The sequence below is a fragment of the Hippocampus bargibanti genome, linkage group LG03 (assembly GCF_051943395.1).
Source record: "Hippocampus bargibanti isolate YZ-2025 linkage group LG03, ASM5194339v1, whole genome shotgun sequence".
Lineage (NCBI taxonomy): Eukaryota > Metazoa > Chordata > Actinopteri > Syngnathiformes > Syngnathidae > Hippocampus > Hippocampus bargibanti.
The window spans coordinates 10,081,192-10,103,778 of NC_142736.1; the positions used below are offsets into that span (position 1 = coordinate 10,081,192).

The following is a 22,587-nucleotide window of genomic DNA, read 5'->3' on the forward strand; positions in this document are numbered from 1 at the left end:
AAGTGACACCAGATTGAGCAGGCTGAACAAACATGCGGAAAAATCTCATCTGGCGGAAAAAGTGTCATGAAATGACACTTTAGAAACCCCACCTTGCCATTTTGAATGGTCCAACGGGTGCCGACGGGACAGAGTCAAGTCAAAACAGTGCATGCCATTCCTGGTTTAAGTGGGGAGTGTGTGAGTTGTGTTGAAGGTTATTGGTATCCTCATAGCCTGGCATCATGATGCGGTTTATTGCAATTTACATAAAAAATAATTTGAGAGGGAAATTGAATTAATATGAGGCACTCTGCATTCTCTCTGGCTCGCGAAATGTATCAAATATGAATAATAATGACGCATACACATATCATAGTATAATTAGCGGTCATAACATAACAGTCTGGAACTGTACAAAGGGACAAGGCTGAATTATTCTCACAATAGCTGGAGTTAAACGTGTCAGATGTTGGGTTGCTGTGCGAATGTGTGTTAATGTACAAGGAGTGCTGACATAAAAATTTCTCTTCGCCAACAGTTTCTTGAGGGAAAAAAAATGGTGTTGATGATATACAAAAGTTCACAAATTATACAAGAATGCATTTTTTTTTTACCAGACCCAAACAGTTAGGTCTGTGGAGTGTGGCAACCTCAAACAAGTGAAACAAGTAGCATTAACTAGTACGGAGTCCAAACAAACAGTTTATGTTAAAGGGATTGACAATGCATTTCAACACCCCACGAGGCCTCATGCACAGATTTTAAGTGGGTTTGGAATGAACTTCAGATATATAATCATATATATATATAATATATATATATATATATATATATATATATATATATATATATATATATATATATATATATATATATATATATATATATATATATATATATATATATATATATATATATATATATATATATATATATATATATATATATATATATATATAAAATATAAATAATGGCTGAGCCCTTTAAATGGATCTACTCTTGCAGCATAGTTCTGTATGTAGCGCATAGTGCGAACAGGGGAAAGAAATTGATAAATGGGACAGAGAAGGGAAAAGGTTGAAAGACAAAAGTCTAAATGTTTGTTTTTATGTGCAGTGCAAGAATGTAGTTTGACTTTCATGTTCTTGGTTACCATCTAAAATGATAACCTGATTCTTGTGTTTTATTTTTGTACTGGGTGGAAAATAGGGGCAGCCCAGTGATCGCCTGGTTAGGTCGTTGACCTTGCGGTGCAGAAATGCAGGGCTCGCGTCCGGCTCTGGGCTCCCTCTGTGGATTTTACATGTTCTCCATGCTTGTGTGGGTTTTCTCTGGGTACTCAGGTTTCCTCCCACATTCCAATAAACATGTGTCACAGGTTAATGGAACACTCACAAAGGTGTGAGTGTAAGCATTACTGTTGTTCTCATCATGTACCCCTCCTACTCCCAGAAGACAGTTGGTATATGCTCCAGTATTCCCCTTAACACTTGAGCAGCTCATAACATGGCTGGATGGATGGATTGATGTGGAAAATTAACCAAATCCACCCGTGACCGTCCTTTAAACCGTATGCAATGGACACCCATGCGTATGTGTCCTTAAATGCCACAATCATTTAAAGCTACGATCTTCACTTTGTTGTGTATCTTATTCAATCATATTTTAATGGTTGCAAGCTGAAAATAAGAGATTAAAATAAATTGCATTCATGCAGAAACTAAAATGGGCCTCTTCACTAAGATTCGGTGTCCGCCATTCAGGCTGTGGGCTACAGTGGAATAAGCAAAATGTTCTTCTCAAAGTAATAATAGAATATACTGCAGTCATTGATAAGTCTAAGTAGATCGATCATACCTGTTTCAGTTTAAATAAAGAAATGGATGAAAAGGATGGCTACTCCAATATTGAGTAAGATGACCATAACCACCAGAATGGAGCTGGAGCCCTAGAAAATGGGAGGATGAAAAGAAATAAATTAGCCAAGTTCTCTATGAGAAATGCTTGGATGAAATTATAGTCTCTGCTTCTTTGCCATTTAAAAAAATAAGCATAGTTTTGTCTTTCCTGTGCTGTGAAGAAACAGTTGCAAAACCAAGATAGAGCCGGACTTACTGAGTTTGATTTGAAGCTACGAAGCTCTCCATCCTGCTCCAGAGTGATGGGCTGAGACTGAAATGGTGGGGAGAGGGTGAGGTCCCTTTGCAGTGGCCAGTCCTCGAGCTCCGTCCCCGCACTCAAATTGTCCAGCATCTGGACAGAGTCCACGGATCCCTCTCGAAGTGGTCGCAGGCCTCTGGATCGCAGCCTATTGTTTTTGGGGGCTGGCGATTCCGGAGCCATTCCTTGAGATAGCTGCGATTCCGGACACTGAAGCCTCATGTCTACTGTGTATTCATTTATCCTTTCCTCATCCTGCTCGGTGAGGCGTGAATGGACGGGGCTCCACCGAAGGGTGCTTTCAGCAGTCCAACCCTCGGTCAGGCCATCTTCCCTTTGGTCACTTAGAGCATGCTCATGAAGCTTTTGGTTGGAGGGATTGTGCTGCTTTCGGCGGTGGTTGGAGAAGACGTGCTCTCGAAAGTTGTAAATGGAGGCAACGTGGTCACTGGGGTTGTGGTTGGAGTCGACGTAATGCTGGGACGTGTGATTGGAGGAAGCATGCTCAGAAGTCTTGTGATTGGACATCTTATGTTCCAAGGCTTTGTGATCTGACAAAATGTGTACCTGCCTATAGTTGGAAGAGGCATGCTCACAGGCCTTGTGATTGATAGCTGAATTATCCCAGGTTTTATGATTGGATGACGCGTTTTCCCTTGACTTGTGAGTGAAAGTGGTATGCTTAGAAGACTTTTGGTTGGACATGGAATGCTCCCATTCTCTGTGAGAAGTGTGCTCCCGGAATTTGGAATTGGAACTTGGTTTCTCACATAGCTTGTGGTTGGTCAATGGGACTGGATCGTGACCATTAATTTGGCCATCCTGTTCTTCTAGTAAAGAAGGTGTTGTCGAGCGGCTGCTACATCCTCGATCCGGGTATATGCCATCAGCCCAGTTGTGAGCACCCACTTTCGGCAAGTCCATACCCCGTGACTCCACCAGCACCTGGATCTCTGAGCCGCCATGAACGTCCACAGCGCCCTGTCTCATGAAGCAAGCATTTCTGGGGCGAGGTACATGATTGGGTGGGCTGCGGGTCGGGCAGATGGGGACACCCAGCACAGGGCTGACATCGGGTGTGATTACCGGCGGTGTCGTGTCAAGAGTACACAGCTCTGGACTGTCTGTTCCAGTGGAGATCACCTCGTGGTCTTTGTCCTTGACATTCTGGTGCTGGGGCTTCTGACATTCAAGCCCTAGGAAAACAGTTGGATACGTCATAACACCAATGAAGTGAACTGGCACAAGCCCACAGTGAACTCATTAGATGGCAAGTGTGTGAAAGAATATGGAGCAGTGTTAATAGCATGCTGTGTGACAAAGTAAAAGATGGAAACAAACAGAATTCTGGACAAGCAGTCGTCGTTAGGTTCAGTCTTTAAAAGTATTATATTCCGCGGCAGAATTGTTGCAAAAGTATCTCTATGGCTTTCTCTCTCTCTCGCAAACTTGTCGATACATTATCCTAATTTATCACATGAGGTACTGCACCATAATCTTAGTGCCAGAGCTGTATCAAAAATTCTGTACAGCAGATAAAAATATATATATATATATAACGCAGGGGTGCAGCGGGCCACATTGTCGTTACAGTTTCCTCTCGAGGGCTATTATGAATTTCAGAAGACAATTACAATGTTTCATCTCCTCCACATATTACATATATATACAACAAATACGTATATGAATAACTAGTTTTACAATCTGAAGTCAAGAATAATGACTGTTATTGTGGTTTACATGAGCCAATTTGAAATTTTGGTTTGGACCTTAGCAAGCATCATGGCACTTGACATGCTTGATTTACATTCGCGGGTTGAATGAAATGATGTGGCAGGCCAGATTTGGCTCCTGGCCTTTACTTTAACAACTGTGATCTAACTGCACTATATTGTGCTTTTAACCAGTGGTGGTGTAGAACTATGTATTACCTTATTTACGAATAGTAATTGTTGATGTGGAAAATGCCGTAGAAGTAAAAAAAAAAATGGTACTAACATTAGTTTGACAACATGATTTGAATTAGAGGAGCCCCCGCTTCTGAAAATGCAGCTGTAATGTTATCACCATGTAAAATGTACATGATTTCATGGACCTAAAAACAATATTCATGGTATTTCCATCCAGGAATAACAACTCACCATTGCCGTGGACATGAAAAGAGGGTGAGAGCTCTTTGGCAGCTATACGTGACAGTCGACATTCTTCCATGGCCTTTTGTGCAACTTTCTCAGCCGCCTCGGCCTTCCCACGAGCGTGGCTCATTCTAGTCACAACAGTTAGAAATATTTCATTCATACGGTTCTGAGAGAAAAAATGTTCCATCTTTTACTAGCTGAAAAATGGTCCATGAAGCAGATGAAGTAATATTTCACTCACTGATTATTGATTTATACCGCAGTGACAATATTTTTTCTGTAATCTATCACTGGTGGCACTGTTGGAATACTTCCACCGTCAGATGACAATTGATTACATTTGTGCAATCTATTTTACATTTTTTGTTTTAATCAATGAGCTCATTCACTATTTTTGGCAGTACAATAATCCTACAGTTATGTACTATCTATCTATCTATCTATCTATCTATCTATCTATCTATCTATCTATCTATCTATCTATCTATCTATCTATCTATACTGTATATACAGTATATACTGTACAGTACAGTACAGTATAGATATACAGTATGCATACGTATATATGGATGGATGGATGGATGGATGGATGGATGGATGGATGGATGGATGGATGGATGGATGGAATAAAATTATGAACCCACAGTGTTTGCTTATATTTCGTGTTCATTTTAATGCCTGGTGCCACTAAAATTAAAGCACCGTTTCTGGCTGTATAATACCGAGAATTATTTATTGAAGAAATTGAATGAGTGATTTTGGTTCGCATCAAGACCACGTGAGGAAGCAACACACTTGATATGTGTTCAACTCCTAGAAGCCGTTTTGTTGTCATAAATATATTGGTCCAGACAAACATGTACCTTGAGTTTTACCAGGCATTTAAAATGAAGGGGAAACTGAAGAAACAAGGGTGCTGTCTTGATTTGTTTTACATGGCTGTAAATACTGTAAACATTATATTACCTTGACATGGCAATCTCAGCTTTCTGCCTGGCAATTTCCACAGCCTTTTCTGCAGCTTCAACAGCTCTGTCGACCTTCTCTCGGATTTTGCTGGCCCTCAGCGGAATCAGGTTCTTGCGCTTGCCACTGACCAACACATTCTGTTTGTACTTTCCCTCCTCTTTGGTGCCATCAGGAAATGTAGTGCATCCGTACCCATGTCTTTTGTTCCCTGCCCATTCACCTGCGTAGTGAAGGCCATCCGAGCGTCGACCCACCCCCCAGCCAGCCCTGTGGTCGCTCCGCCACTCACCCGCATACATTTCTGTGACAGTTGCATCCACAGGAGTACCTTGTTCATTCTCACTCGCATTGGAGTGGATGTCGGAGGCAGCCGAACTAACCGTACTCATGCCGGCCTCGCTGCAGAAGGAACTTTGCTTACTCAGCTGACTGGCAAGAGAGCTTTTTGATTCAGAGCGTCGTAGTTTCAGGCCGCTTAAGATGGACTGCCGGAAGCGACCTTTCCTCTTTCTCTGGCGCTCGGCTTCACTTGGAGCAGTTAGTGCAAACCCTCCTCGGCCCACGGGGCTGCCGGCCAGCCCAGCCGCCACCCCGTCTGTCGGCGGCATATTGGCCACGCGGTCCTCAAGCACAGCTGGGAGGCCGTGACTGTGCTCAGAACGGAGGGAGTTTATGGACGTTTGCAGAGGGAAAAGGATGACGGCCGCCATGCCGTATGGCACGCTCTGCCGCACACCGTAGCCATGACGCATCCCGGCCAGCCACTGGCCCTGGTAGGTTCCTGGCCCAGGCAGAGACACGAATCAGAAGTCAGACAAGTATGGCTATCGTTGTACTAAATTCATCCTGTCTACTTGATAACTAATGTTAAGCAGATTCCTGTCTGTAAGTAAGGAACATAAGTATGGCTATCTTTTGCGACTTCATAACTGTCATTATGTCATGGAACATGATCACACATTGGTTCACACTTAGTGTCAATTTTTGGAACAATTCCAGAGACAGTTCATACATCAGTGTTTCTGAACCCTTTTCCTTGTTCGCACCCCATTCGATTCACCAACCAGTTCTCGTACCGCCTTTCAGAATTGTTGAAAAGGAATATTGATATCATAATCATAATGGGACGGCCCGGTAGTCGAGTGGTTAGCACACCGGCTTCACAGTGCAAAGGTCGCCGGTTCGCATCCCGGTCCGGCCTCCCTGTGTGGAGTTTGCATGTTCTCCCCGGACCCGCGTGGGTTTTCTCCGGGTCCTCCGGTTTCCTCCCACACTCCAAAAACATGCATGGCAGGCAGATTGACCACTCCAAATTGTCCCTAGGTGTGAGTGTGAGAGTGACTGTTGTATGTCTTTGTGTGCCCTGCGATTGGCTGGCAACCAATTCAGGGTGTCCCCCGCCTCGTGCCCGAAGACAGCTGAGATAGGCTCCAGCAACCCCCGCGACCCTAATGAGGAATAAGCGGTACGGAAAATGAGATGAGATGAGATAATCATAATGTGTAACTAACAATGTCATCATGTATTTAATTCTATACTTATATAACTGACGACAAAATAATGCATTGCAAGTGCATTGCATATTAGGAAAGAAATTACCAACATTATTGTATACACTGATACCTTGGCTTACGAACTTGATTGGTTCCCAGACAGAGTGTGTAAGGCGAAAAGTGTGTATCCCCCCAAAAAAAATTCCCATAGGAAACAATTAAAATGAGAATAATCCATTCCCACGTCCCCATCAAACATAATTTTCTACTTTCTAATTTTCTAAGCCTTAAAACTACACAAAATATACCTTATTTTATGTATAATAAATGTGCTATGGTATTATAATTAAAGAAATAAACTACTGTATGATAAAGTTGTTTTATTTACCTTTGTGATGGTCGTTGATGGCTTGATGGAATGGAGTGAAAACCGGTTTCATCAGCATTAAACACTTGATGAGGAACGTAACCTTCTTGTACCATCTTGAGGAAGGATCCCTTGTAGGTGCTTTCTCTGTGATAATTGTATCTAGTTCCTCATCAATTGTGTTCTGTTTAGCTGGGTTGACAGCTTTTTGCAGTGTACAGATGGTTTATGCGGGTTGTTTGTGGAGCCTGATTGATGGGATATTTTAACCTTGCAGTCTACACTCTGCCTTTGAACTATCAAAGTTGAAACTCTGTCACTGTAGTCTGCCTGTCTCTTTAATGTGTAAACCACCTCCCCTCACTGCGGTGTTCTTGTCCAATCACGTGGCTTTAACCGAAGACTGGGGGTGGGGTCGGCAGTCATTTTCTTTTTGGAGAACGGCTTCACTCTCTATCTGTAACCCCCCCCCCCCTCACTGCTGCGTTCTTGACAAATCACGTGGCTTTAACCGATGACTGTGGCCGGGGTATAGAGGACAAAAACAGTCGGCTGCCATTTTGTTGTTAGAAGAACGGGCTCGTTCGCGAACGACACATCATTGAGACAGCTCCATGTGTATCCCGAAAAACGTCCGTATGCCAAGGTAAATTTTTCAAAAATATAACGTTTGTAAACGGAAAAGTTCGTAAGCCAAGGGGTTCGTAAACCGAGGTATCACTGTACATTATATATAATGCATATACATTAGAATTATAATACAGTAATTGGTTTACTTTACAACTATAATGCCAATTAACACAATGCCTTTTTGATTTCCAGAATTTTTCACTGTTTTTGGTTACCCGACCATTATCCTAGGAAGCATTCTCACACCCCGGTGAAGAACCACCGACATAAATGAAAAACAATGTCCAGGGATGCAGCTCAGTGGTATAATCATATATGGGTGAAACGTTGGTGTCATGATCTGGTTGGCGACCCCGCCTGTACCTGCACAGGCGCCGGTCGTTTCCAATCAGTCATACTCAAAAGAACACCTGGCACGACCATTCGGTGTCGGGTAATTGTTAAATGTCATTGAATGCCGTTGAACACATTGTATGCTGTTGGATGCAATTATATGCATTGTGTTTGTTTAATCTTGGCGGACTTTTAATCTTGGTTTTCTTTTGATACTTTGTATTTTTTCCATTCAGATGATTTTGATGTTTTACATTTTGTTCCTGCTGACTTTATTTTAATACAATTTCTCAAATACAACCGCCTGCTCCCTCCTGCCTGCTTTTTGGGATCCGCACCCGCCATCACCACCTTGCAAACCGTGACAGTTGGCAGACAATATCACTTGCAAATGAGCTGAAATGTAATTTAGACAAAATACACAAAGTCAAGCATGAAAACAATCCTTTTGCAAATTAGACAAAGTACCGTATTTTCCTGTGTATAAGGCGTACCCAAAGGCCTTGATTTTCCGCAAAAGAAGACCCTGTACCGTATATGTAGATGCGCCTTATATATGAAGGAGTATTGAGCCACAACAGATCTCGCAACTCCTGTCAGCAGCCATCGATTCCATTTCCCCCTGTAGAAGAAGTAGTGCATAATGCCAGCCTCTACTGTAGTGCCTTATAATGTGGTGTGCCTTATATTTGGAAAACTTTTAGATATTCATATATATACATATATACATATTTTTTATATACAAATCTTTTATCGTTCATTGAAGGTGTGCCTTGTAGTCCGGTGCGCATTATCTTTGGAAAAAGTATGAAAACACACCATTCATTGGGGGTGCGCCTTATACTTGGTGCGCCTTATACACTGTAAAATACGGTAATCATTTTTCAGTATGTGGAGTTTACGTTGAACTGGTCACCAGTCAATCACAGAGCACACAGAGACGAACAACGATTCACACGCTAAAGACAAATTAAAATGATGGCCTACAATGATATTATGATGATAATGATGATAATTAATGTTAATAATGAATGTTGTTGATTATTATTATTATTATTATTATCCGTCCATCGAACCATCCATTTTCCGTACCGCTTATTCCACATTAGGGTCGCGGTGGGTGCTGGAGCCTATCCCAGCCATCTTAGGGCACTAGGCAGGGGACACCCTGAATTGGTTACAAGCCATTCGCAGGGCACACAGAGACAAACAACCATTCTCTCTCACACTCACACCTTGTGAATATTTAGAGTGTTCAATCTGCCTGCCATGCATGCTTTTGGAATATGGGAGGGAACCGGAGGACCCGGAGAAAACCCACGCGGGCCTGGGATGAACATGCAAACTCCACACAGGATGGCTGAAGCAGGTCTTGGACTCACGACCTCTGCACTGTAAAGTCAGTGTGCTAAGTTGGCGAGTTGGACCTTTTGGGAGACTGTTGGGACTTCTGGAAGCAGTCCCTTTAAGGGGGGGTACTGTCACGATCTGGTTGGTGACCAACGGGTGGCGCTGTCGGACGCGCCTGCACCTGCACAGGTGCTGGTCGTCCTGATCAGTGGCAGACTGCCACGTTCTAGGTTGGCAACCAACGGGTAGTAGCCCCGCCCTCAGTTGCTCAGGTGTTGGTCGTCTTAATCAGGGGCAGTTAAAAGGACTCCCGGCACAACCATTCGGTGTCGGGTCATTGTATGCATTGTGCATTGTATATGCATGGTATGCTGTGCATGTTTGTTTCATCATGGCAGTCTTTTACTCTTGGTTTTTCTTTGATACTTTGTATTTTTCTGTTCAGATGGTTTTGATGTTTTAGATTTTGTTCCCGTTGACTTTATTTTAATACAATTTCTTAAATACAACCTGCTGCTCCCTCCTGCCTGCTTTTTGGGATCCACAACCACCTTGTAGCTCACCACCTTGCAAACCGTGACAGATGATGATGATGATTATCCATTGATGTCAACCACCAGTGACTGAGCTCAACTATCCACTCTAAAACAGTGGTTCTTAAACTGGGTTCGATCAAACCCTAACGGTTCGGTGAGTCAGTCTCAGGGATTCGGTGGATCTTCCGCCAAAGAGGTCCACCCCTCAGTCTAATCTGCAGTTATTGGGAACAGTCATTTAAAGAAGGGGTCGGTGAATGAGCATTTAAAACTGGTGGGGTTCAGTGTCTCGAACATGTTTAAGAACCTGTCAGAGATATGACAGTCAGACACTGTGGATGAAGACTCGAACCCAGAAAGAGTGTCCCTACTGCCGGCAGGAGACGCAGCCATTCATGACAGACGTCTGAATTCTGGAGCCCTCTGCCAAGCTATTTATCGATAGTATATGCAAATTAAAGTGATACATTAGTAAAGCATAGTTTTCTTGATAAGAATACCACGCCCCTGGAATGTCCTGAGCCTCAACAGCTGTAAGCAATAAAACATTGTCTTTTCCATGAGTTGATAAATTTGTAACCTGGCTAATGAGCTCTTCATGTGCAGGATGTTCAAGTCGTAAATAACTTTGGTGATAAAAGAATATCCCACGTACTAAATTCTGTGCAAGGCCAGATCTCGTAGCTGAAGCTAACAGTTTAACTTGCTGTGTCTGTTCACCTGATTTTCCCCAGGTTGTCTGTGCTTCAATTGTGTATTCAGTCTCACATGTTGGCGAAGCATATAACAGCATGAAACTTTTAAATATGATAATTTCTTATTCTGTTTAATCTCTATCAGAACCACTGCTCTAAAACCTCATCTTTCGGAGCTTTGCGTGTATTGCAAACCAAAGTTTAGTATGTTATTGTCACTGTTTAGTATGTCCACCTCAAAGTGGGTGGGTGTTTTTAGGTTTTTTTTCAGAGTACCCCGGTTTCCTCCCACATATCCATATCCATATATGCATAGCATATTAATGGAAATCAGTGGTTCTTAACCTGGGTTCGATCGAACCCTAGGGGTTCGGTGAGTCGCTCTCAGGGGTTCGTTGGATCCTCCGCCACAGAGGTCCCCCCCTCAGTCTAGTCTGCAGTTAGTAGGCACAGTCATTGGAAGCAGGGTTCGGTGAATGAGCATATGAAACTGGTGGGGTTCGATGCTTCCTACCAAATTACTGCTCTAAATTGTCCCTATAGGTTTGAATGTGAGCGCGGATGGTTGCTTTTCTGTGTGTTCCCTGCAACTGACTGGCAATCAGTTGAGGGATGCACAAAGACAATTGGGATAGGCTCCAGCACGCCTGCCACCCACGCGAAGATAGATGGCTTGGATAATGGCTGAATGGATATTAGTAGCATGGGACTTTCTGCTGTTAGCTGGGCTGGGCTTGCAACTAATTAATTGTTTCTACCGGCAGTGATGAATACTTTCTTCAAAAATGTAATAAAAACATATCTACATATTATTATCCACTACTAATTGATTGGCAACGTGGTTGTCGACTGGTTAACACGCCCGCATCACAGTGCATTCCGGCTTGGGCTTTCCTGTGTGGTGTTTGTGTGTTCTCTCCTTGCATAGATAGTTTTTCTCGAGGTTCTCTAATTTCATCCCACATTCCAAAAACATGCATGGTAGGCTAGGAGCAAACATGGTCGGATGTAATATATGGACTGTATAGTCAGTACATTCATGTGGTTGATCAACTGGAAAGGATTGAAATGGGAGCGTTAACTAACAGTTTTAAGTGAATGACATTGTATCCCATATTTCACATTTTCACTCATGCAGCTTTTAGTCTGCAGTTTTGGCACTCCTTTCTACGAGAACAGACATAATCAGAAGCATGTAATACTGCTGGCATGGTCGCAGTGAAAACATGGACTGCTATTCTCCTCATAAGGACATTTTCTACATGATTAAATGGAAAAGATTGGACAATGAGACACGACAAGTGCTACGTTCTTTACACTTGGAAGTAAAAGGGAAATACCCCGTTTTTTAAAACATATTTCCATGCCGAAAGATGGGTAAGGTGAGAATTAATTTAATTTAATGTTATGAACACATTGTACTGAAGATTATTTTTTTTTTAAATAAATGTAAACATCAGTTCCGAACATTCTACGGAGCATTCAGCCCCCCAAAAATAGGCTTAACGATTTCACTGACTTAGGTCATAATGCAGCTGTTGTGTGTCTGTTAAATTGACAAAGCACTGCAGTAAGGGGGCACTAAAAGCGAACATGTTGTCTTGAATCCAGAGTGAGAGCTGAAAGGAGGGTCTGTGGTCTTGTTTTCTCAGAGGAAGGCCATTCGGTTAGCTCAGTGCATAATTAGTATGTAGTGTGTAATTGGGACACAGAACGTGTCCTAATTACATCCTATCTTGCATTAATTCCCAATTAGGCCACACAAACAGGAAATAATGCTGCAAAGTATTTTAAGAATGCTAAAAATCACCAGAGAATCTAAGTTAAAAACGGCACTTCAATAATGGTTACTGTGCTTTCCTCTAATAAATTATTGCTATGATTTGGGATCCTAAATAAAGAAAATGCCTTGATCCACAGAAATTCAAGAACAATTGAGAAACAAACTGAATGAAATCTATCAATCAGAGTTTTCAAAGTCATGATCGCACTCAATATTATAAATAATAAAGTAAAAGTGAAACAGAAATTCGATTGGTGATGATAATGATGGTAATGGCGGTGATCAGCCATCCAATATTATTCTAAAAATCCACCAATGATGTTGTAAGGAGTCCACTCACAAAGCGTAAATGCTATCCACTACTTTTTGGCCACAGTCAAGGTAAGTGTTCATAAATTTACAGATGGGTTAAAAATGATCATTTCCTCTGGTTCTTGGCTCTTCACTGTGTTAGAAGATGGTCGTAAAATCAGCAGGAACCAAGGTGTTGAACAAAATATATTATTTTAATCTTTTAGACAGCAGGGATATTATGAGATCGGTTGAGGTGGGCCAGAGACAGAGAGAGATGGGGCGTGTTGGCAACTTTTATAAAGACGGATAGGATGTGACGTCATGTAAAGGCGGGCAGGATGTGACATCATATGAAGGCGGGCAGGATGTGACATGTCAGGAAGTCCAAGAAAAACAAAATGATGCAAAAGGAAATGTAAAAGGGGTTTACAAATGTTCGTATAGCGAATTGCCTTAACATTTACCATGACGAAGATGCTGTGAAAAAAAGACTGGTGACACCCCAAAACACCCATTTCACACGTCGCGCCGCTAAAGAAACTGATTTCTAAAGACTTTTGGTGAAACAGTCTGTGAACTGAAACGAAAAAAAAGTTTACATTATTCGGTGTACATTTTATGATATTGGGCATAAAGATAACACATTTGATTGCAAAAAAAACCCTCGTAAACAGTCCACATAGTGATGGCACGGTGATGGCTACTATGCTAATTCATAATTTGGATGTCTTGCTGTGATTAATGGAGAATTCATTCTGTCACTTCAAAAAGGATTTGAGTTCTATGAGTGTAAATGAGTTATGAAGGGGCTATGTTTTGTTTTATTGCAGTGCACATATCAAGAGCAATCCAGTTATTGATGGTAATCATTAAGTCAAATAATGGATCTTCTGTCTGTCACACATTTGAAGGTACAGTTTTTAGAATTAATTGCCACATTTTTGGAACAACTTTAAGTGGAAGACATGCTCCATACCATGTACGACTACTAGACAGAGTGAATTTTGACAAAATCAGTTGTAAAGACTAAACCATGCCACCGTCCTGCCCTCCCATGTCCCACAAAAAAACACACACAAACACACAATACATCCATTGCTGTGATTTGCTTTTTTCCCTGAATGAATATTGTATAATTCAGAAAAAAACTGCTTTAAAGATTTCATCCACACGTTTCGTTGTAATTTGCTATTGTATAAAGGTTGTGAGGGCAGTTTTTAGGACATGTTTTGGTTATTCGGTTATTTCTGCTCCATTCCAGGAGTAAAATGTAACTACACATGATGCAGGGAATTGCAGTTCAGTGCAAGCATACATTGATTAAAATACTGTTTGATGAATGCCTTTCTAAAATTGGTGTTTCTTCAAAGCAGTGCAAACGCACATAGAAAATATATAGTGTGCAAAGATGCTATGAATTTGTCGTTTCAGCCAATGAAGCTCCTTGCCAAAGTATTTGTTAGCGTCTACCGCCTGGGATAATTGGTTGAATTGTCCACACGATGACCAGGAGCTGTCTGTGGTGCTGAAAACAAGCAAGCTTGTGCTGTGTGGGCCCAGGAGCCTTCTAATTTATGTCCCATTTGGTTCTCCTGTGTGTTATGTGCCTGGATTTACTGGCTTGGAGAAAATGTGTCAGCTCGTGCATGCTGAATTCCTCTGTCGGCGGTCCTCCACGTGAGCGGAAGACCAAGGCAGGCGTGTTACATTATATGACGCAGTGGGTTTTTGTCTGCCCTCATGCATTGAGCGTAGAGTTAACATTCCCAGTATTAGAGCTTTTTGTAAGAGTAACTTAAAAACACCCTCTCTGTAATGCACAAGGCTGTGTTCCCTGCACTTCCATCACTGATCATCACGCATTAAGGGTCTCAAACAGGGAAACAGCGGACGGCAGGGTGGGCCAAACAGCCAATTAGACGTATATATATATGTTCTCTAGTAACATGCTGACCTGATGTCTTGGTGTTACCATGGCGACTTTATAGCACATAGGGTGTGATGCTGAGCAAATAAGGAATGCATTGACTGTCTTTTTTTATATTATGTTTTATAATATAATAAATTGGATTGGATATGCCTTTATTAGTCTCACAGTGGAGAAATTTACATTTCACAGCAGCAAAGTGATGAAAGGAATGAAAGTAGAAAAACAAAAATACATGAGCTGCTGGAAAGGCAGCCACTCTTGCGGCGCCGTCTTGAAGTCAAAAGAACAAAAAAAAAACTAAATAACAAATAATATAAATATATTATAATTATAATAAAATTATATTATAATATATATAAATATATAAATGATACAGACACAGCCCCCTGATGACTCAAAATGTAACCCCAACTTATATTTATGTTAGCGCACTTGAGAAGTTGTGCACTTTACACGAGGCTCAGCAACTGCTACCATTTCCATCCATCCATTCACACATGAGCTGTAGCCCAGTAAACTCTGGGTGAGAGTCAGCAATTACCGTAATTTCCGGTGCATAAGGCGCACCCAAAAGCTTTGATTTTCTTCAAAAGATGACCCTGCGCCTTATACACAAGTGCGCCTTATATGTGAAGTTTTTGACCACGACATTCATCAAGGGGGAGACTGTGCTGAGCGGTTGCGCCTTTTCGGCAGCATGAATATGCCACTGCTGTTTTTGAATGGGAGGAATGTCGGAGCCATTCGACTGCCATCGCTGGACACCAAAGGGGCCATTGTGCTTTTTTGCGCCTGTAATGGGCAGCATCTTCACAGCCCCACTTTGTTTAGCGGAAAGGTCAGTGCTGTTGGACAGTCTGCGGCTGGATGGATGCATGGCTTGAGGAACCCGCGATAAGAAAGGAGCGTCAGCGCAGAGCGCCAATGCGTATGTGGAACTGTTGCGGCTTGGAATTGAAGCAGATTTATGTGGAACAGGAGATGTGAGACAATCTCTTCGTCAATGGATGCTACAGCTGTGTGTTTGCTTTCAACATTTAGCTTGTAGTCGACGTGCACATTCCACCATGATGTCCCTGATCCACTGGTGGAAAGACGCTTTGATCCTCTCCTCTTTCATCTAGAACTGCTTCATGTCATCACAAAGAGGGTACAGCAAGTCCTGAAGAGTGAAAGTGTCTCTCTGTGTCTTTGTTTTGTCACATTGTCCCTATGCTGTCATATTATTTGTTATTTAGTTGTTGTTTTTTTGTTCTTTTGACTTCAAGACGGCGCCGCGAGAGTGGCTGCCTTCCAGCAGCTCATGTATTTCGTTTTTCTACTTTCATTCCTTTCATCACTTTACTGCTGTGAAATGTAAATTTCTCCATTGTGAGACTAATAAAGGCACATCCAATCCAATCCAATCCAATATTGAGCCACAACAGGACTCGCAACTACTGTCAGCAGCCACTGACTCCATTTCCCCCCATAGAAGGAGTGCATAACCCCAGCCTCTACTCAAGTGTCTTGTGCTGTGCCTTATATTTTGAAAGCTTTTATATATATTTCTATATTATATTTGGAAAACCTTTTTACACCAAAAAATACGGTAATCATTGGGCAAACAAAAGTTTGCATTCACAAAAAATAGAATCTTAGAGTATTTTAACATTTGTATTTGTAAGTGTAATTTGGGACTATACAGAAGAGCACCTGAGCAAACTTGGGAAAAACACACAAATCCACTTGCGTAGGCCAAAGGCTCGATTCAAAGCCCTGAAGCAAAGAACCGTGAGAATAATGTGCTCAGCGTTTACACCACGCTCAACATGTTCAACTTGCTGCCTGAAAATTCATTTTTAAATCTCCAAATACAGTAAAGTCTCGTTATATCGATATTCAAGGGAGTCCGAAAAAATATCGATATAACCGGGACTATCGATATATCCGACCCTGTTTGCATGTAATTTTCGCCGTGCCTGCATAGAAATAGTATCGATATAACCGGGACTATCGATATATCCGATATCGATATAACAAGACTTTACTGTAATAGTTTGCGGTGATATCAGTTTGAGACAGATTCACTCAGAATGACGACATGACTCTGAATGGGTTTTACCTCCATCAGAATAGGTTTCAGTTCCGTATCCATCCTGGAGTCCGTTGCTCCACGTTCCCTCATAGTGAGCGCCGCTGGCTGTGCTCTCCAGTTGTCCATAGCGACCTTTAAACCCTTGGGTCCATTCCCCTCGATAATCCCAGCGGCCCTTGCTCTCCACTCCAATGCCATGCCGCTTGCCTTGGGCCCAGGTGCCCTGATAGTTGTTCCCACTGGGCCACGTGTACACACCCAGGACCTCAAAGCCGTGACTCCATGCCCCTGCGTACTCACCCTGACCCTGTGGCCCTGTACAGACCCCTCTGCCGTGGGCTTTTCCCTGCTCCCACCCCCCACAGTACGACCCCCCATCATCAAAGTCAAACCTGCCTCCAGTGGACATGCATGAAACAGGTTTTGGCAAATCCTTAGAATGTCAGGAAAAAGAAACGCAAAGGCCCGGCTGGTTTACTCAGAGGCAGATAGTCGAGAGGAGGCCTTGCTCGGAACAAGGAGCAAGGAGGCACAGGCCCCTTCGATCCTCGCCTCCAAATGTGAAATCCAGGTTCCTGTTCGGAAATGTCGAATAAAGGTTTTCTGATTCTGATTCTGAATGACAGGAAGGCTTTACACGCATCATCTGTGATGCAGAAGAAATCCAAGCTTCACTGACGGGGCCGAAGTCATGGAAACAGTTGTCGCACATGCTCTTTCCCACGTCTAAGTGGGCTAACGGTGCTCCCCATCCTCATCATCCGATGCCTCCTCCACCTTTGGCGCAGTTGGCGAGCTCACCGGCCCATCGCCCCGGTCGTGCGGCAAGTCGCTCCAGAAAAGCAACCGCTCGGCTTTGCCACCGATCCCGCAGGCCTACAGACTAACGACAGCAGCGGCGGCGGAAGCAGCAATTGAGCTCGGCTCAGTTAGCCAATAGAGCATACCAACAACCCCTCCTGCACCGGCAGACATGGAGACATGAAGCTGAGATCCAACCGGGCTGATACGTCAGTCAGAAAAATTGTTGCAAAGCAGAAAGTTGAAGCAATTTCTTTCAAGCGTGAAGCAGAAAACAAACATTTAAGGCTACAGACCGAGTCTCTGAATCGTAACAGCAAGTGGAGTGTGATTATCTCCTGTTTCCTTCCCGTCTCCACTCTGCACAGGAGGCTCTCTCCTTAGGGTGTCAAGAGATGCAGAAAAGAAATATTACGCTCTATTGTCCTCTCCATCCCAGCGTCCCCCTTAAGACAGAAATGTTGTCGTGTCCCTGAATTCCACCTGGTCACCTGCTTCTCTCTTGATTTTTGGCCTTTCTCTATTTTCCTCCATCTATGATCTCGTTCGTCTCTCTTGTATCTACTCATTACAGGACTGTTCCACCCCAGTCAATACCCCTCCCCCACACGCACACATACACGCTCCTTCCCTCGCGCTCTTAAAGAGATAGAGACGTGCGGGACGGTACCCATGGCAGCATGTCTGGAGCTCTTTGCTCCATCCCATTGTGGATACAGCCTGCTTTTCCTAAATATCAAACCTCATTTCAGCCGCTCCCGCTGCTCCCCTCAGAATGGTCAGTCAGCAAAATGATTCGCCGATAAGCGGTGGCTGGTAAGGTCATTGATCTCGGACTAGTATTTCCTTGTCTAATGATTGGCAGCCTTTTTGAACAAGAGGATGACAGTGGTTACTTCAGTGGGCTTATAAAAAGGGAGGTCAACCTTATAATGTTTGTGACAATCAATATGTCCACGCAGCGGCGCAAATCTAAATATTGGCATTGTGATTAATATGTGTAAACTGGCCATTTTGCCACTTGTTAACTAAACTTAAAGGACAACCGACGTCCCCGGACAAGTTGTGTCCATAATTTGTAAAATCACTTCAAATGACTTCTACTGGGCGTATTTTAATAAGATTCCACCGCATATAGCTATATTTTACGTTTTAAGACTCGCGCTGAACATTCAGGAAGTCTTACGTCTGTGTAAGCTCTCAGTCGTACAGGAGTGGTCCATCGATGAGAAGGTTTCTTCAGCCGTCATCTGTACAAAAGTGAAGGTTTCGGACGTTTCGCCTCCTATCCAAGAGGCTTCGTCAGCGAACTAAAGTCTGACTGGTCGTATCGGCCCCATTTATATATCCCTAATGTCCAGACATGGCGGCGCCGGACACAGCTATGATAGGTCCCTACTCTCAGGTTGGGGGGGGGGGGCAGAGGACCCCTCCCTGTGGGCCCACTGATTGTTCCTACATTCCTGACTAACGACTGGCCTATTACCCCCACTCCCACCGGTATCACCTCATCAGCATAACGACCCTCATCAGCATTACGAAAGTTGCCTAACCTGTTTTGCCTAAGCAGGCTATTGTATGAACGATCCAAATTGAACCTCACCCCACCAGACCGGTTTAATGAAGGATTTTGTTGTTTTATAAGAATCGCTTCTTTTACCCCCCCTTTCAAACCATCTATGTTCTTTCGCTAAGATTTTAACCTCATTGTCGTCAAATGAGTGGTTGCTAGCTTTTAGGTGCAAATGTACTGCCGATTGAGGCCCACTTGTATTATCCCTGCGATGTTGATAAAGTCTTTTTTTGAGAATTTGTTGAGTCTCCCCAATGTACTGCTCTTTACAATTTTCATTCTTACAATGTATGGAATAAACTACATTACTTTGTTTTTCATTTGGTCGTCTATCTTTTGGATGCACTAATTTTTGCCTTAACGTGTTTATCGGTTTATCAGTGGGGCCACAGGGAGGGGTCCTCTGCCCCCCCAACCTGAGAGTAGGGACCTATCATAGCTGTGTCCGGCGCCGCCATGTCTGGACATTAGGGATATATAAATGGGGCCGATACGACCAGTCAGACTTTAGTTCGCTGACGAAGCCTCTTGGATAGGAGGCGAAACGTCCGAAACGTCCGAAACCTTCACTTTTGTACAGATGACGGCTGAAGAAACCTTCTCATCGATTCAGGAAGTCTTGTTTTTGAGTTGGTGACGAGTCCTCACGTGACATCAGAAAAGGACCGACTGCTGACCGTGAAAAGGACGTATTGTCGCATTGTCCTTCCATCACGCCAATGTATTTTGCTGTAGTTGTTTGGTCTGGGGAACTCGTGTTGCACCCAAAAGCCGCCAGAGGGCGACCAAGCGCCATTTAAGAATTTATCAGCCTGTGGAAACGAAGGTGGCCACAGGAGGTCGCCATTTTGTGCCTCTTTTTTTTTGTGAGAGATTTTCCCCCAATGTTGCCTCAAAATGGCCCAAATACATTCTTTAATCGATTGCAAACATGTATCCTTTGCTCTTCACAGATTTGAATCATATTCATAACTGGATGTGTAACAAGAAAGCATATTCTCCGAATCTGAAGACATTGTTTTGATTCACAAGCAATGCTAGACGTCTTGGCGTGACGTCACAAAATGGGGGCGGGACTTTCTGAAAATGCCCAATTCGCAGCTCAACTTGCAGATTTTGGACACTTTAAGTCATTTTTATTGGTGTTTTGCCTTTGATTAAAAATATACTGCGTGTTTTGGGTATTTTAGATGCTATAAAACGTTTTTCTGGTGTCAGTTAAAAAACAAAAAAGTGACGTCGGTTGTCCTTTAAACTTAAATTAAATAATGGGAAACATAAAAAAGCGAGCCATTCAATACAGAGTGACAAGAAGACTTTATTTTATTTGTACTTTTTGTGTGTGCGTGTATTTCATACCAGTCAACCTTGGCTAATAGCTGCCCTTATCAATGATTACAATTCCCATATAAAAGTTGTAGTACGCCGTCCATTATTTGAAATGATGAAAAAAAAACGCTAACACAAGCGGAAGTAGTTTACCGCACATGCGCACATTATGCTTTCATAATTGACCGTACGCAGTGATAAATAAAATCAATACATATGATCGAGTATTACTTTTGCTCCCCTTATTAATGATTCTAGATACGAAGTGTTTGGTCAATGGAACATGAGACTTGCCTTTGGCTACATTTTCCATGTGTCCGTCAGTTTTAAAGTGGCTCTTTAGATCGTAAAATCCACTTGCAGCAACTTTTACGTGCTTGTTACTCGGAACCTTTCGTCGACGATCTTATCCATCCAGCGTATTCACCTTGGAGACACGCCCATTCTTTTTGGTGGCGACCCGATCCTAGTGTTTTTCTCTTCTTACTTGGCGGTTCTCCCATGCTTAATTCTACATGATAACTAACTAGTTGATTCCTCGATTGCAACACAAATGCCGGACTTCAAATACGGAAACGGAAATACAAAATTAAACGAAAACAATGTGACGCGCATATCATGCTTCATCGACAAAGACTCGATAACCGCAGAAAATAAATGCCTGATTGAGGATAACTTTTGCTGGTATACCGCGGACACGTGACAATATTAATAATTGACGAACGCGTTGTCCTTTGCTACCAGTGACCGAGACAATTCGGATTAGAGCCGAAATGGGTAAAACAAGATCGGTCTTATTAAAATACAGTAAAGTCTCGTTATATCGATATTCAAGGGAGTCCGGAAAAATATCGATATAACCGGGACTATCGATATATCCGACCCTGCTTGCATGTAATTTTCTCCGTGCGTGCATAGAAATAGTATCGATATAACCGGGACTATCGATATATCCAATATCGATATAACGAGACTTTACTGTATATATATATATATATATATATATATATATATATATATATATATATATATATATATATATATATATATATATATATCGTATAAAAGTTGTTATACGGCGTAAAACAATTCAAAATGATGAAAAAAACGTATAAAATATGGGGAAACCGTATACATTGACAGGTATGGTATTTACACACACAAAAAGCACTCCAGACAATTGAGAACTCGGCTTTTAGACCAATCCCACAGGCCGACAGAGTAACGAGCTTGCTGCACAGTGGGCGGTCCGAGTGGAAGCGGGCGTTCCACCGAAGAATGACTCTCAGGACGGATGAAGCATTCACCTAAACATCACCGCGAGGGTGTGTCGCAACTGCCACCTGACATGATGGTGGTGGAGGTCGACTGACCGTTGTATCACGCAAGTTGACCACAATGCGGGTTCATGCAGTCATGCAAGGTATATTGATATTCATTGTAGCGGTAAAGAATTAAAGTCGATTTTAAATTGAATGAATGAATAGATAGATAGATAGATAGATAGATAGATAGATAGATAGATAGATAGATAGATAGATAGATAGATAGATAGATAGATAGATAGATAGATAGATAGATAGATAGATAGATAGATAGATGGATGGATGGATGGATGGATGATGGATGGATGGATGATGGATGGATGGATGGATAGATAGATAGATAGATAGATAGATAGATAGATAGATAGATAGATAGATAGATAGATAGATAGATAGATAGATAGATAGATAGATAGATAGATAGATAGATAGATAGATAGATAGATAGATAGATAGATAGATCAGGGGTGTCCAAAGTCGGTCCTCCAGGGCCGCTGTCCTGCCTGTTTTCCAGCTCTCCCAGGAGCAACGCACCTGATTCATATCATCGGGACCATTTTGCTGCTGCTTCAGAGCTGGCTGATGAGCTGATCATTTGAATCAGGTGTGTTGCTCCTGGGAGAGCTGGAAAACAGGCAGGACAGCGGCCCTCGAGGACCGACTTTGGACACCCCTGATCTAGATCATTGACACATGGTGATTTTAGAAGTGGCTTGCATGCTGAAAAGAAAGTGGGTAACTGTAAATGCTGCGGATACATTTGTTTATAACTGCTATCCTATAGTTGACAAGCAGAAGGCTGTGCTTTATTTTCTTGACATT

The 22,587-nt window shown here is 42.6% G+C and overlaps 2 protein-coding genes across 2 annotated transcripts in view; one reads left to right on the top strand and one right to left on the bottom strand.

Annotated features, from left to right (window-relative positions):
- The window catches only part of LOC148900263 (voltage-gated potassium channel regulatory subunit KCNG4-like), a 262,500-nt gene that overhangs the window by 122,449 nt on the left and 117,464 nt on the right, over positions 1-22,587 (top strand). The window lies entirely within an intron of this gene.
- jph3a (junctophilin 3a) lies at positions 950-18,092 on the bottom strand. Its single transcript, XM_088991867.1, has 5 exons — positions 16,765-18,092; positions 5,247-6,030; positions 4,284-4,408; positions 2,098-3,338; positions 950-1,930 (listed from the first exon to the last, which is right to left on the bottom strand). Exons 1-5 carry the CDS (start codon positions 17,144-17,146, stop codon positions 1,850-1,852), a joined length of 2,613 nt encoding a protein of 870 aa, XP_088847993.1. The 5' UTR covers positions 17,147-18,092; the 3' UTR covers positions 950-1,849.